General features: G+C 49.9%; 1 protein-coding gene across 1 annotated transcript in view; it reads right to left on the bottom strand.

Annotated features, from left to right (window-relative positions):
* ST8SIA2 (ST8 alpha-N-acetyl-neuraminide alpha-2,8-sialyltransferase 2) overlaps positions 1-13,177 on the bottom strand; it is a 29,693-nt gene extending 16,516 nt beyond the window's left edge. The window contains exons 1-2 of the mRNA XM_064722386.1: positions 12,978-13,177; positions 318-380 (exon numbers count right to left, since the gene is read on the bottom strand). Of these exons, the coding sequence (XP_064578456.1) occupies positions 318-380; positions 12,978-13,075 (161 nt within the window). The 5' untranslated portion in view covers positions 13,076-13,177. The remainder of the gene's footprint in view (positions 1-317; positions 381-12,977) is intronic.
* Positions 13,178-16,513: the final 3,336 nt, after the last annotated feature.

Here is a 16,513-nt window from a genome sequence, read left to right as displayed (position 1 = left end):
CAAACACAGTGATTGCTCCTCTAATAGCACTTAGAACTATGGAAAATAGCAACTCTATCACTGACTTATTTTCACAATAAGTAAACTCTTTCTCATTCTCTCAATCACCACAACTTCCAGATCCTTGGTTATTTGCAAATGATTATTGCACTGAGCTGGAAGAAGGGGGGGGGGAATGATTAAGAAAATGCAAAGCAGAAGTGAAAAGGAACAGATACATTTGCTAAATAAGAACAGCACTATCCAGCGAAGAGGAGAAGCAGATTAATAGCTGCCTTACAGCAAAAACAAATGAACACAAAATCTAATTTACAAACCTATTAGATTTGCTATGTAAGCTGTTCACAGCTGATCTGATTGTACCTCTGCCTCCAGAACTCCTGCAAGACAAAGGAAATGCATTATTTATAATTCCAGCTCCTTTCTGCCAAGCATTGTTCAACAGTCAAGAGATCCTGCTCTGAAGGGCTCCGAGCAGAGACACTGCCACGCTGCCCATGTCCCACCCCATGAAGAAGGGACATGTCCTGATGCCTCTGAAGGGCTTTTTATCCTTTGTCACTGTGCCCTGCTGTGACCATGAAGCCATTCTGGCAAAGAACGCCCCGAGCCACCCCAATTAATAATTCCTGTGTGATCTAACCAGCCATCACAGACATCTGGTCCTGCTGCCACGGCAGAGTGCGCCCTACAGCTGCATTAAATACATCTCCGCTTCTCTTTACCAGCCAGGTGTTAGCAGTGCACTCAGAAGCTCTCCTCCATCTCCAGCTGCCAATGGGCTTGCCCTTTCCTTTTCAGGTGGGGACTGAATGATCTGGACAGATCCCACCGCTGTCTTCACCTGGGCTTTTAGCTGAGGACATCCAGTATCTCTATTTTACACAGATTTAATGACTTGTGGAGACCTCATATCCTCAGTGTACCCTCTTCCAGCTCCCAGGGACCCAGGCCAGACCCAGAGCTCCACTCCAGCCCACTCCAATCCTGTGAGTGCCTTCAAGCCCCTTCTCCCCACCTCTGGTGTGACTTGGCTGAAGGTCCAAGGCCAACTCACCACAGTCATCCACATGCTGGAGCTGAGACTTGAAGTGACAGCAGTGTCACTCCCATGGCCTGACACCACCACACAAGGACAGATGTCAGACCAGGCTGACCAAGACCTGTAGGAATGAGCAGCCAAAGTTTCCAGCACCTCCATGAAGCTATACTGAATAACAGGTTGGACAAGCCCCTTCAGAGAACCACACCATCCACAGGAGCTGTGAATCCTCAGTTAAATACACACATCTAGCTGGTTGCAGAGCTCCTTCTTGCCTTAGCTTGCTGTTTTCAGAGGGGTCACAAAGAACAAGCCACCCACCTTGTGATGCTCAAGGGAGCTGGGCTCCCATTCAGACACATTTTAACCTCCATGTACTCATTGCTCTGTTTTATTGTTCCCGTTGCACAGATATCCCAATGAGCACGCTCATAAAGAGAGCCAAACTCTCTTCCAGCAGAAATATTGCTACCCAGAAATATACACCTTAATGAAAATGTATCTCAGGAGAATGTATTTCTACCAGTTCTGCAAAAAAAATCCCAAATGCATTAGACAAAAACGAAAGAGGAAAAGAGCGTGTGAGTGTGCTTGGTGCCATTAAAAAGGATTTTCAGACTTGCAGGATGCCACATAAATCCCCTCATTAGTCTGAGCACAGCCCTCAGCACCACCTAACATCAAACCCTTGGAAATGCCACCATGGTTTTCGCTCTCCTCCCTCCTGCCAGAGACCATCCATGGCCAAGTCAGAGCGATTCCTGCTCTCCTCTGTCCTTTGGCAGACCCGAGAGCCTGCGAGCTGTTTCATTTTTTGGTGCATCAAGGGAACAGCAGGGCTGGCTCATTCCTGGAGCCTCGTGGCATTTAACAAGGCTCCACATTAATGGGGTTCACTGCAGGGTGTGGAGCAGGCTGGATTAGTGTGCAAACCACGCACCTGTTCAGAGACACCTCCTCTGAAGGAGCTTCCAAATGGGATTCACACTCCTTCACACTCGCTGTAGGACAGACAAAGCTTAGAGAAAGAAATGGGGGTTTTTTCCCTGAATACATGCTGATTCACATGTGAAAGAAAAAAAGGTAAATTAGGAAGTAGAGAAGACTGTTCCCTAGGTGTTAGTTCCTACCTCATCCATGTTTTGTGGCTACAGCAGGAAGGATTCAGAGCATCACAACGTATTACTCAAATGCATTTATCCAGCCTGGCTTCACATGCCCCCAGTGACAGCTCTGTGTGCTTCCTCCTGGAATTAAGGCAGGTGTAGGGGCTGGAGATGCTGCATGTGAGGAGACAAGTTGAGAGCATCTCTGCCTGTGTGCAGCAGTGGGGAAGGGGACTGGCTGCCAGCTGACTGCCTCAAGGACAGTGTCAGGGGTTACTCTCTCCTCCTCACACACTGTGAAAAGCAAAAATATTGCAATGCAGACAGAGGGTTCTGCTGTCATAAATGAACAGGGAGGGGACAGCTCACTGGTGGAGGAGAGCAAGGCTCTGCTAACCATCTTCCCACGGCACTGGGATCACTGCTCTGCTGGCCATGATGCTCTTTTGGACACCTGAGATGCTGGCAAGGACACTGCTCCCTGAGCCAGGCTTGGTTTCTCTCTTCAGGACAGGGACACTGCCCAAAAGTGAGACATGATACTTGCCTGAAGGTCTGAGCTGGTTTATGGATCTTAAAATGCCCCAAACTGTCAGTTCTTGGTGCTTTGTGTGCCACACTACAACTTCAGGATGCTTTCCCTGCAATCTCCCTTTGCACAGTGGAAGGCAACGTGTGCTGTAGGATGCTGTGGGGTCTCTGGCCCTTCCAGTCACCCTGCCCAGCCCACTGGTGGGTGCCAGCCAGACAAACCAGCTGCCCAAAACACTGAAACTGAACCAAGCACAGTATTCTCCAAGGTCTGCCACACTTCACTGCCAACACAGGCAAGCCAGCACCCCTGTATACCCTCATTTTCCTCTCCTGGGAAGAGGAAAACATTCTGAAATGGAAGGTACTAATTAGGAAGCACATGTTAAAAAAAGCCCAAACAAACCACAACAAAAAAAACCCAAAAAAAACCCCAGTCCATTTTATTCCACCTCCCTGACCTGGAGTTTCAAATCTCTTTGCTTCAAAAGGCAAAGACCAACCTCGATTAAAATAGCACAGATAGCATTGATTTTGAAAAGCTTTCTAGTGCTACACTGTGTTTGGACTGAATTGCCTTATTAATCTAGTTGTTATCAGTTTCATTGTATAGCCAGCTCCACAAAGTACCAACCTGCTTCCTAATCCTATTATTTACAAAACATTTTTCTTTGGGTTTCTGTTGGGATGTTTTCCAGTGATAAGTTGCATCTATATGTGCTAATGCCATCTTACTGACTTATGCCATCTTTTCTCATTTTCTCTGAGATTTTCAAGCTGCATTGCCACTATCTAGGAGATTATATAGGTCAAAACGTTCTGTGCTCAGATCTAAAGTGACACTGATTCATATATCAGAGGATGTCAAAGAAAATTGTCACATGGTCCAGGTCCTAATTTTCCTGGATGAATAATTTGTGACAAAATCAGGTATGCAAAGACCCTTCTATTCACCCCCTGTGAATGGGCCTGTTTAGGGGTTTTTATTTCCCTTTTCATCGTTTCCTGCTTCTTAAATGCTTCTCTTAATTGTTGCTAGGTGAGTTTGGTCTCGCTTGGAGCCGCTTGGACACATGAACTCAAAGCTGCTTTGACTGAACAAGTAGGTCACAGAGCCTCGTTGGGAGAGCAGATCTACACCAGCAGCCTCCACATGTCCACGTTCCCAGGCTCACTAACTAGAAAATGTGTTTTCCATGGCTGTTTTACAATGCCCACCCCCAAGTCCTGCTCCCCCCCAGCATTTGTGGCAGGCCTTACACATGGGAAGAGGGCACGAGAAACAGAAACTGGAAATTTCAGCCACACCCAACCACCCATTTCATAGCTCACAGAATGATTTGGGTTTGGAAAGGACCTTAAGGATCATCTCATTCCAACCCTCCTGCATTTAACCACATTTAACCATTCCCTCAGAGCTCAGCTTAATGTGAAACTCATTCCTGGTGGAACAAAACCTCTGCCTCTTCCTTGGACAACCCAAGTCCTCCTCTTCTCCCTCCTCCACATAAAAGATAATAGCCCCTTGGGGGATTATTAAGCTGAATTTATCCACCTGAATTCCCCAGGAGGAGAGTTCAGAGTGCCACAATTTTTACCTGAGGGGTTCAAAAGACCAACACCTACTAATTAGGTTTTCACAACCTGCTTTTATGTTAGGTGCATTTTATGATCCTTGTTTTACAGCTGGGACACTGGGGGTGAAGTGGCTTGGCCCTTAACACCAAAAAACGAGTTCCACAAGCCAGGAGCAGGCACTGTGAGCTTCCAGCAGATCTGTCCTCTTGGAAATGCTGCTCTTTACCTGCTGGGTGTGGCTCTTGCTGGGTGTGAGGACCACAGGAATTGATCTGCAAAGGTTTCACTGGCCCAAAAAGCAGCCAGCAGTCTCCTGAGATGGCTGCAGACTGTGCCCATTAAGGCAGTCTGTATCTATTTTGTATTTTATATTTTGTGCACTTTCCTGGCACTGCTCCCCTCCAAGAATGCTGCTCTTCCAGGCTCCAGCATCATCTCCCCTTCCTGCAACCCATTTCATTAAATATTGGGGAAAGCTGGCACATCAGACCCTTGCAGGCCATTCCTGTGCTATTTTACCAGTTGTTTTGGAGGCTCTCTCACCCTGGGATGTGGAGGAGATGTGATGGAGAGAAGTGGTGATTGCTGGGTGGTAGCTGTGGTACCCACACTCCCCAGGCAAGCAAGGGATTAATTGGAAAGATATTTCCAAAGCAGCTGTCTTTTAGGAGAGAAGATCCTGCAATAACTCTTGATGAGATATTTGAAATCACACTTCCATGTGTTTAAAAAATCTCACTTGATTATATTGTCACAGCTTGGCAGCCCGAGTGTCAAAAATTTCCTAAATATCAGGTGCTACTTTTAGTGTTCCAAGAAAGTCATACAATCACATTTAGGAAAGTGTGCCTGTATTATGGCTTTCAGAAACATCACCTGGGTCCAGCTGGGTAACCAAACCCCTGCCCCTGCCTTCAGCTCAGGGCCCAACCCAGTATGAGCTTCTCCTGAGCCACAAAAGTGTCTCTGGCACCTGTGGAGTGTCAGCTCTCACATCTACATGCATTTGCCACAACATCAGCATGGCCTGACTCAATCACGTCAAGATGCTCTTGTTCCATCACTGCTCTAAAGGCAGGCACTTCTCCCCTCCCCATTCTGCATACTGGCAGGACCTTATTCTCTCCCTCATCTTTAAAACATTATTCCTGGCATCAGCTCTTTTTCTCTGGCTGTGTTAATGAAACAGCCAGCAAAGAAACAGACATTGAAACAGGCAAAAAACATCCAGAGGGGCTTAGGACTGGGCAGGGTGTTTGTGTATTTCATATATGTTTGTGTAATTTACTTTCTTTCTCTGTTTTTTTTTTTTTCCTTCTGGAAGGGAGAAGGTATAAAAAAAGTTCAGACAAGATCTAGAAAATAGCTGAGACAAAAGCCTCACTGCTTACAAAACATGTCTACACCATCCATTTGTCCTGAGATAATTTTTCCTGCTAACAGCAGAGCTCTCAGGAGCACAAACAGCAAAGCATCAGGCTTGCAGCAGAACCTGTCACCCTGAGCATCCCTGCCCCAGAAACCAAAAATCCTGATGGCTCCTGCAGCATCTTGGGTGCCACACACCCTGGGAGATGGTACAACATGAAACATTCTCATGTGGGGCTGTGGGCCCCTGGGCTCATCCTCCCACACCCCTCTAATCTCTTTTCTCAGTGCTCTGGAATACTGAAGGTCTCAGGGGTTTCTTCTTTCCCTGTTGATGCAGATGCTGAGGGACCTCTCCTGAGCAGAGACACCCTCCTGGGGCAGCTCTTCTGTACGAGCATCCCCAAAATAACATAAATAACATCTGGAGCCTACACAGAGTGGGCTGGGAGTGCTTGGGTGAGAGCTACACCCCACAACCAGCAACTGGGCCATGCCAGGAACTTCACAGTGATGTAGGTCCCAGATCAAAATGCTGAGCTGCCAACTACTGAACAGTCCATGGTGGTTTCAAAGCTGGACCTCCTCTCACAAAGCTACATCATGGAAACTTAGGCAGCAATAAGAAGCTTAATCACTCACTGAGCAGCTGCTGGTTGCCAGTTCAGTGTGTTTCTGGGTGTCTGAAAAGGTGCTGGAGATGCCCCATGATGATGTTTAATCTTTGCAGGAGAAACATGGCCACTGTTGTAGCTGCTGGCCAAGAGTTGACTGATATCCCTAAAGGTGCTGGCAAAGCCTGGCTGTAAGAACCATCACTGAATTCCTTACTGCCAGACACATGGGTGATACCTGCAGCTGAGGATGCCTTGAGAGAGCACCCCAAAACTGGGACAAAATGTGCTTTTCAAGGCAGCCCTGCCCATGGGGAGCACTGCATGGGAGGGACAGAGTGCTCAGAATGAAGACAGAAAGCCTGAGCTGGGGTTTGTGCTTGTTTGGGACAGTCCCAGGGGGTTTCTGCATGCAATAACAAGGACCTGGTTTGCAAGGGCAGGAAGTATTCAGCCCTAAGTTTGGAAAGAGCTCTCACCCCACACCACTGTCACTGTTTCAGCAGTGCTGTGCCCATTTCCTTGGATCAGCCCTTGCACTTCCCAATCAGAGCCAATTCTGCTGCTGTTGATGAAGATGCATCTCCCAAGGCCACCACCAGCACCAAGGCTGCTGCCAGCTATCACAAGGATTTACAGTGGAAATGTGAAGAAAAAGGAGCTGTAAAGACACTCTTCTTTTTTTCCTCTTTCTTTTTTCTTTCTTTTCCTATTGCATTGCAAGAGACTGAAGCTGACACCTGTCTGCTCTGCAGTGGTGTTTGTTGAAGGACACCTGGAACTCTGCACCTCCAGTGAATTTACTTTGCCAGGGAACTTGCTTGTTTCCTGATGCCACTGAGGATAGAAGCCAGAGAAACAGCAAAATAATTATTGTCTAATCTTGTACTTTGGGCTTATTTCTTGCTGCTAAGGATGACCCAGGCTCAGGGGAAACAAATGTGGGAGGCAATTAGAAGTAGTCCAATTTTAGTTTGGTTTTGGAACAACTGGTTTTTACAGGAACTGTAAAATGTATTTAAGCAGTGCTATTCTCAAGGATGAAAAAGCAAAATACCTGTAGAATCACAGAATCCTATAGATTAAAAATATCCTTTAAGATCACTGAGTCCAACAGTCATCCCAAGACCAGAAAGTCCAGCATGAAACCATGTCCTAAGAGCCACATCTACACATATTTTAAATACATCCAGGGATCATGACTCCACCAGTTCCCTGGGCAGCCTGTGCCAATTGCTTGTCAGACCTCTCAGTGAAGAACTTTTTCCTACAATCCAATCTAAAACTCCTCTGGTGCCAGTTAAGGCCATTTCCTCATCTTATCATTAGGACAGCCTGCAAGCCCAAGGAAAGATAAAGGCACTGCTGTTAAATGCTTTTCCTGGAAGATCAAAAGCCCATCTGCCATGTGAGAGAAAAGCAACCCCTTGAGTCCATCCGTGCTGGGGGAAGGCTGGGAGGGGTGGTGGCAGCAGCAGGATCTGCTGTGTCACTGCTGGCCCTGGTCCCAGAGGAGGCTGAGTCTCTGAAGTCATTCAACAAACCTTCCCTAAGTGAGCCAGCACTCACAGCTCCGTGTTCTCTGTGGGACAGAAAGGCTTCCTCTGCACTCCCAACTGCAATTCTGCACTTGCAGGGTCAGAGGTGGGACACAAAAAGCCCACCTGGGCAAAAAAGAAACCTAAAGCCCACCCAAAAAGCCCACCTGGGCAAAAAGGAAACCTGGGAATTGCTTTATTGTCTCCATTGCTCTGGTTGCATGAACTAGTCTGGCTACAGCAATAGTGCATCCAAGAAAGGCTAGCTGGTGTTTTGCATCCCCCTGCCACAGCTCTCCTCACCAGCAAGGTCAGAAATTTCATCCTTGGGGGTCTTGTAAGCTGCTGACAACCAATGCTGGGCTGAGGAGTAACTTTTCAACAGACTGGAAATCCCTTAGCACTTTTGGCTTTTCCTTTTTGTTTCACTTGGGGGTCTGTGAGCGCTTTCCATCCTGCTGATCCCAGCCCTCCACTATGCCAGCATTCCCTCAGAGCTCAGCTTAGTGTGGACATTCCTTTCCCAAGCCTGCTCCAGGCAGGAGCACAGGGGTTTGGAGGTGTTTTTGTGGCAGGAGGTGAGGGAGAGTTTCATGGGGAGGAGAGGGAGCTCTGCAGCCAGCCTGGAACCGGCTGCTTGTACTTCAGGTTCTTGTCACAAGAGCTGCAATCAAAGCCTGCCCTGAGTATTTCCTTACTCAAATCAGTGCTCCAACGTTGCTTTTATTTTCCAGCCTGATGTGTCACAGAGCTTTTATTAGAGCCCTGCCATGCCCAAGGAACACAAAGCTCTCCTCTGGCTCCATACACATGAACACTTCCAGGATGTCTATGGGCTCCTCTCCTGTGGAGAGTCATTCCTCCTCCAGCCCAACCTGGATAATTGTTGCCCACTGTGTGAGGGCACAAAAGCACTTGTTGGTAGAATGCAGCACTTTCTCCAGCAAAACTTTCTGGTGGAAGGCAAGTCTTAGACTAACTCTGGGCTGGGTGCAGTGAATCACAGCCTGGAAGATGCAAGCAGGACATTTATACCCCATGGACCAACCCTGACAAGAAATGTCACGACTGCAGCCCGCTCACAGCAAGTGCAGCAGCCTCCATAAAGGACACAAAATCTCTTCCTGAGCTTTTGAAAGGCAGGTGTTGGAAAAGGGCACACGAGGAAAAAGTGGCAATTTACTGACAAGCTCCCAGGCAGGCAGGCAGGCCAGCAATATCAGAGACTCCCATCCGTCACTCGGAGCGAGCAGAACATAATTCCTCCTGTAATCAGGATGGAAAGGCGTGTGGTCTGGGCTAGCAGGGAAAAGGTTGGCTCATATTAAGACCAAGTGTCAAGTGCTCCCTAAGATGGCTCAGGCGCTAATTCGAGAAGTCACCTGGTGGCAGCGGGTCACCAGCTCCCTCTACAGACAACCAGGACACAGCCGGACCCCTGCAGAACTGCAACAGCAGGCGCACACTAACAAAGAGAGTCCCCTTAAACCGGAGCGGAATTCTCCTCCTCATCAGCGACAATAGTGACCCCAGTGGATGCCAAATCCTTTGTTTTGCTCTGCGGGGCCAGGTGTGCGGCGCTGCGCCATCCCGGCGCGGATGGAGGAATGGCTGCGATGCCATCAGCGCTCCCCAAGGCACACGGAGCGCGTCTTTTGTTCCCTGCCAGCCGAACAAAGAGCCGGAGCGCTGCATGGAAACGCAGGCGCCACCGGGCTGCAGGAAAAGTTCAGCAGCCCGGAACCAGCTGCCTGCTCGGAAACAAAGTGCCCAGACCGCTCAGCACAGCAATACCTCACGGAGCAGCACACACCGGCCAGCGTGTCCCTGCCCGCCAGCATCCCGCCTGCATCCCTCCAGCATCCCGCCTGCATCTATCTCGCCAGCATCCCACCGGCATCCTGCCTGCCAGCATCCCACAGCCCCGCCACACAAGCCACACAGCCGTAGGTGACACGTCCAGCCAGTGACAAGGATGTAGCAGGGGGAAAACCCGCACAGGTTTGGGAGGAACGGGCTGAGCAAGAGCGACACAGCATCAGGAGCGAGAAATTGCTGAATTCTCATCCTTGCCCCAACACCTCTTTGTTTCAGCATCGCCCGGCTGGGGGAGGTGGTCTAAGGATGTCTAGAGGAGTGAGATGGGACTGCTTAAGGCACAAACATCTTTCTCAGAAGCCTGTGACAGGCAGAGCAGCTCCAGCTGTCCTCGCCTCCTACCTCCCTTCATCTGCGAGGTGGGGAACTTATTGTCCAGAGAAACAGCATGGCTTTGGGCTTTTTGTCCTTTTGTAGTATTAGGACTATTATATTCTCTCTTACTTTTAACCTAATGAACGTTTTGTGTTTTCTTCCTGAAATTTCTCAGTGTTTGCAGGTGAGAGAAATCTGTTCCCCCCACTCCCACCCGTGCGAGGAACGTTCTTCCAAAGACAATCCAAATCGCAGGCAGGGGGCAGGGTACGTGCAAAAGTGGGCAAGCTGTTCGCTCCTCACAATAATTAGAGTGTTTCCATGCCAGGGAAAAAGAAGAAAAGAGTTGCACCTGCCTGTGTTTCCCCCAGTGCCACCAGCCTGCCAGGGGAAGCTGGGCAGCTCCTTCCTTCCCTGTGCACTGACCACAGCAAGGGTGGTCTGGGGTGTGTGAAGGAGGATGCTGAGCCACACAATCCTACAGCCAAACATTCCCGATGTACAGCACCTCCCAAACCTCTCACAGAGAGGAGCTGCTCCCTCCTGGACACACTGAGAGCTCCTGGAAAACTTTGGAAGGGTCTCTTCTCTACACTGCTGTGCACTTTTGCTTTCACACAGTTCCCTTTACCTACAGGACCTGTTAACAAAGCCACTATTATGTGGCTCCCACAACTGAAAACCCTCTATCATCCCCTGACTGGCTGCAGACCAAGCACTCTGCTTTTCCATGTCACCACAGCAATACATTTCAGCCAGGTCAGAGCACTGTGCTCACCATTCCTGGCACCATGGCAGCACGCAGGGATGGAGTGCCCATTGTGCCAGGCTTCTGTGCCAGGTGAGCAGTGTCTGTTGCTTGGGATGCAGGAGCTCATCAAACCCGAAACACTCCAGAGATGCAATGGGGAAAAGTGGGTGGGAGAGGACAAAGCAAGAGGAAAGGTTCAGTTTGCCAGAGTTAATGATTAAATAATATATAATTAATACAGCAGGGTCCCACCTTTGCTCTGTTTATCCCCTATGGGAAGCACAGCTGAGTGGACACTGATCTGTGAAAGGTTTGGTGATGATGTGCATCACAGGGCTTGGGACCCAGGACCCTCCTTCACCCCCTGGGTGCAGGGTGCTCCTCTCCTGTGCCAGTCCCTGCTACCCTGCCCTTCCTGAGGCTGTGTGGAACGAGCTGCTCGCTGTTCCTACAGAACTCATCTGACCCTGCTGCTGTCCCTGCCGCCGCACAGCTTGGCAGAACTTCCTCGGAGGAACTACAGCAACAAACTCAGATGCCAGGGTTTGGAGATAAGCAGCCAGCAAACAGCCAATTTCCATACAATGTATAGAAAAGAGGGGAGAAAAAATACACAATACTGGGAATCCCTAATGAACCAGGGTGAAAAACAGGACAAGTAAGTAACAAAACAGAATAGATTTTCAATAAGGGCACAGCAAGTTCTAGTGGGTAGATTTAGCAGATAGGGGAGGAGAGAGAAGAAAGAACAGAAGCCAGAAAAGGAGATGGGAAGAAAGCAAGGGGATCAGAGCAGCCTGTCCAATGGGGAGGATGCATCAGAAGATTTTAATTTCCTTTATTATTATATAGATAATGCCAGCTCATTGCAGAGCAACAATTCATCTGCCCTGGTAACCCACAGTCTGGTGCTGGATGTTTCTGGACAAGGCTAGTGACCTTTAAGCACTTCTTGCCTGTGGCACCCAGCATAACACAACAATGAAATAATAAACAAACATCACTGCATTTCATTTATCATCTCATAAAGGTGCTTGTTTCAGTGTAAAAACTGACAAAGCCAGCTGGTCCCAAACAGAAAGACCTTTGTGTCATTTGGGCGCCCCGAGTTCACACCTCATTACTGAAATTATTTGGTTTTCCACATTGCTGTAGCAAGTTCCTCAAGTTAATGCAAACCCTCCTCTTTGCATTTGTTCCTCTTATTATATCCTAAATTTCCAAGCAGACCTCAGAGATGGGGTGTTGCTCCTCAGACTGAGGGGCTGCTTTAGCCCCTGCCATTCATGGCACCTGCAGGTAAACACCAACCATGACAGTGATCACTGAGGGGTGATCATGAAGCCCCTAAAGCATCCCACAGGGACACACCAGTGGGTTAAGCTCTCTCCTCCATCACCCCCACCCAACTGATCCCTGCTCCATCCCTCCTATCCCATAGACTGGTCCCTTATCCACCTGCAGAGTGCTCTGTTATCCACCACTCCCATCAGCTGGTGCCCTCTCCACCACACCCATCTGGACCAGCAGTGGCACCTAAACCCCCTGGGCTGCAATTTGCCCCAGCATCACTGTCCAGCAGACCACTCACACCAATATCCCACTAAGGGACCTGCTCCATCCATCCATCAGCACCTGAGCACTGCCCGTGCCAAATCCCTCTCTCCAGACCAGGATCTGCTCCAACATTTCTTATCAGACTGGTACCCACTCCATCATCCTTACCCAGACCTGTACCTGATGGAGCATCCCTGGACCGGTACCTCAGCCTCTCTAAAAGGAGAGGTACCTGCTCTACCACATCTCTAAGGGGAGTGGTATCTGCTCCAGCATCTCTGCCTGGACCGGTACCTCAGTGTGTGTAACAGGGCAGTACCTGCTCCGGTATTCCTATCCGGACAGGTATCTCAGCATCCCTAAAGGGACCAGTACCTGCTCCAGCATCCCTCCTCGGACCGGTACCACCGCGTCTCCGGCGGGAGATGTACCTGGTCCCGCAGCCCTGCCCGGCCCCGTGCCCCATCCAGCCCCGTCCTGCCCGGCGGGCCGGTCCCGCCCGGGGCTCTCCCCGGCCCCGCGGAGCCGCGCGGGAGCGCAGCGCGCTCCGTTCCCACTTGGGCACGGCGAAACCCGGGAGAGCCGGAGACAAAGAAACTGTCCGGGCGCCCGCCCCCTCCTCCGCCGCCGCCGCCGCCTCCTCCCCGGTGCCCAGCACCGCTCCGCGCCCCTTCCCCGCGCGGGGCCGGGGGGATTTACCCGCTCTCCTCCTCGATCTCCGAGATATCGGCGAAGATGAGGAAACCGACGAGCAGCGTGAGCAGCGCCAGCGTCCAGCCCCGGCACGGCAGCGGCATGGCTCCGGGGCTGGGCCGGGCTGGGCCGCTCCGCGCCGCTCCGCGGGGTGCGGAGCCCGGCGCCGCGTCCCGGCTCGGCGCCGCCGCCGCCCGGCGGGGCCGCTCCGCCCCTCAGCGCCCCCGGCCCGCCCCGCCGGCGCGGGGAGGCTGCGGAGGGGCGGGGAGGGGGCGCTCGGGGCGGACTCGGCCCCGCCGCCCCCCGCCGCTAAAGTTTGAGGCGCGGCCCCGCGGCCCGCGCGTCCCTCACCGCGGCCCGGGCTGAGGCGGGAGCCGCCGCCTCCGCCGCGCCCTGCGAGCCCCCCGGCCAGCTCCTTCAGCCCCTGGCAGCCTCTCCAGCCCCTGTCAGCTCCTCCAGCCCCTGGCAGCGGGCTGCACTCCTCGCCGCTCCGCCGTCTCCTCCCCTGCGCCCACCGCGCGGTGCGGCGGGGTCGCTCCTGGCCGGGGAGGGGGGGAGTGAGCACCGCGCAGGCGGGGCGGCTGCTCCGCGAAAGGACAAAAAACTGCAATAAAATCAGACAGCGGGAACTCCCGCGCGCGGTGCCTTCTCCTCCTTAAAAACAACAACAAAAAAAACCCTGGATAACTTATCACACCCGGTTCTATTACTATCAGTTGTTATTTTAGCAACAATGATTCCTTGCGCTCCTATAAATACTGACCGTCGTAACCGCGCTAGTCCTGCCATGACTCTGGATCCCGCTGGAGTTTGTGCGGGCAGAATTTATTTAAGAACAAAACTGCAAGGTAGGTGTTCTGCTTCAGAGATGCTTGGCTGCATCTCAACCACCTTGCAACCCCTGCAAACATCCTCCTGCAGGCTACAGGCGCCCTTGGGTTTTGTTACGAAGAGAAAAAACTGCAGTTTCTACACAGAAAGTGTGTGAAAGCCGGGAAAAACACAGAAGTACTGGCTGGACCAAAGAACCGCCGAAAAACCACCCAGAGATGCTTTCCCTATATCCCTGTTATCTGTTAGTCCAGTGACAGACACGGTGAAGAGAGGCTTAGGCAATGCCAGCCCGGCACAGCCTCACCAAATCCAAGCACAACTCTTTCAGAGCAGAAAGTTGCTGAAAATCAGAATATCTGGTGATATATGCACTGCCGAGCTGGAGAGGCACGCGATAGATTTATAATGCAGCAGAGAGAAGCAGCACAGATGTGTTGAGAGCGAGAGATACTAATTGCTTACATATTTAAAACAGCATCTTTAGTCTGAATGGGAGGCACCATTAAGCAAAACAGAGCTATTAACTGGGGCCACTTGGAAAGCTGCCATTTTCCCTTCTGTGCACGGCTTTTTGCATCAATTCAGAAGTACAGTGTGGTACACTGTCAGTGTTGTGTGATTCCTGCCGAGGTGCCTTGCACCAGGATAAAGCTGTCCATATGTACAGGGATGCTAACACCAGTATAATGTATGGAGAGGCAAACTCAGCGCAAGACTTTTCTCTTTTATCTGGATTAAATGGTGGAACGAGTGTGTTATGGCCCACATGCTTTCCTGGGGATTCTGAAACTCTTGTAGAAAGAGAGACAAACAAATCACCATTACATTTATAGGTAAAAAATACGACACAGGTGAGTCTGGTACAATTATATTGTAGTGTGTATGTGGCAAATTTACACTCCAGTATACAGCTTTCATAATGGAGCACATCCAGGACCCTGGGGAGAAAGTGATTTTAGGTGGCATAAGTAGCCCCATAATTTACCTTCTGCGTAAATCTGAGAAAAGCCCAATTTTCCTCCTGTTTTATTCATCTTGGACTCCTTTTGCCCACCCTGTTCTGGAGCTCCCCAGCAGTGTGACTGGCCTGAGGATGAGGAACAGGCTCTGAGGTGACCTTGCTGGGGCAGGGATGACATTGGGGTTTCCCGAGATGCAGCGGGCACAGCACCGGTCCCCTGTGATTCGGGAGCACCACACCGCAGCTGCCTTCTCCTCCTGCACATCCTCCAGAATGCAGATGGAGATATCTGCTCCTGCATCTTTTTCAGCTCCATCCCAGGTGGTGTTCCAGCCTCTTTTGTCTGATCTTTGTGTTTCAGTTGCCAATCACAGTGTCAATGTGCAAGAGCAGAAATCTCGATGGAGGCTCAGGAATAAGAGGGGGGATCATTCAGTGCACAGTGGGAGTTGGTTTGCCTGGACAAGGACTCTCAGGGGCAAGGGCATTCTCTCTGCTGAGATGCTGCTTCTGCTGAGGAGTAGCTTTTCTTAAAAGACACGCTGGGATTTGGCTCTGCTCCTGTGTAAGTCAATGGAAATGCTGCTATTAAATGAAATTGAAAAAAAATCCTCCTTGCTGGGTGAGCTGAGAGTTAAGCTTGATGCCCTTCACTGGAGAGCTCCATTGCTAGGGGCTCACACAAAGAGCTCTGTGAATCCTCTACTTGGTGTCATCTGTTGCTTTCTTCCTCTGAAACATGTAGGTCAAAAAAAAAAGGTCATTCTTTGGCTGATTGGGCTTCAGACACAGGGACCAGGACCTTGAAGTGCAGCTGGTTTGAGGTGACGAGGGAGCAAGCTGGATAGAAAATGCAGGAACAGTGCAGCTTGCAGAATTATTTTGTAATCAATTAACAAAGCTGTGTAACACCACCAAGTGTGACTCTGCGATGAAAACCTTGAGATCTCGGTGCACTGCTGAGGGCTGAATTCTGCATGGTCAGGAGTCTTACTGCAGTGATAAGAGGAAATTAATATAATAATACTGGCTACAGAAAGGACAGTTTACTCTGCATTCACCCCAAGTCCATCCTTTACAGCGTCCTGGCCAGATTTGAGGGAGGAGCAAATAATCCACCCTGATAATGCACCAGTTTCATGCATTGCTCATTATCCTGAAGAACTGCAGACTGCTTTGGAGCAACTGCCATAGTTCCTCAAGTGTTAGTCATTCTGCAAATTCAATCCACCACGAATCTTTACATGATTCAGCTTAAACAGGTGCATAAATGTTGCAGGATTGGGTCCATAAGCACCCACAGCCTCAATTTTATGTCTCATTTGTAAGATGGGTTGCAGGAAGATGAGAGCAAACTGTCGCAAATAGACTGTTGTGGTAGAGTAATATCTTCTAAAACAGAATAAAAGCTGATTATATCTTCTAGTTCCTAATAATTTGAGGAAGTAATTCTGTATCTGGAACATTTGCAGTAAATACAATAAGGTCTACTTAAAAAAAATAAAATGTTAGCATTGCAGCTAAAGTAACTACACCAGAACAATATTGCATTTTCTGCTTTGTGAGGAGAAGAGAAAAGAAATGGCATTTTTACATTTTCTTTTGACCTTTGAGAAATATCAGGAATATGTAATAGCCACACTCAGCAGCAGTAGCTCAGAGGATTCAGAGAATAAGAGTTAAACACCTGGGGACATTTACAAACAACTGGCAGAGAGGTGATGAATTTAAGATGTGCGTATGGAAG

Source organism: Zonotrichia leucophrys, chromosome 10 (genome assembly GCF_028769735.1).
Source record: "Zonotrichia leucophrys gambelii isolate GWCS_2022_RI chromosome 10, RI_Zleu_2.0, whole genome shotgun sequence".
NCBI classification, from domain to species: Eukaryota; Metazoa; Chordata; class Aves; order Passeriformes; family Passerellidae; genus Zonotrichia; species Zonotrichia leucophrys.
The sequence above is the reverse complement of the archived record's forward strand: the minus strand, read 5'-3'. Positions and strand labels throughout refer to the sequence as shown.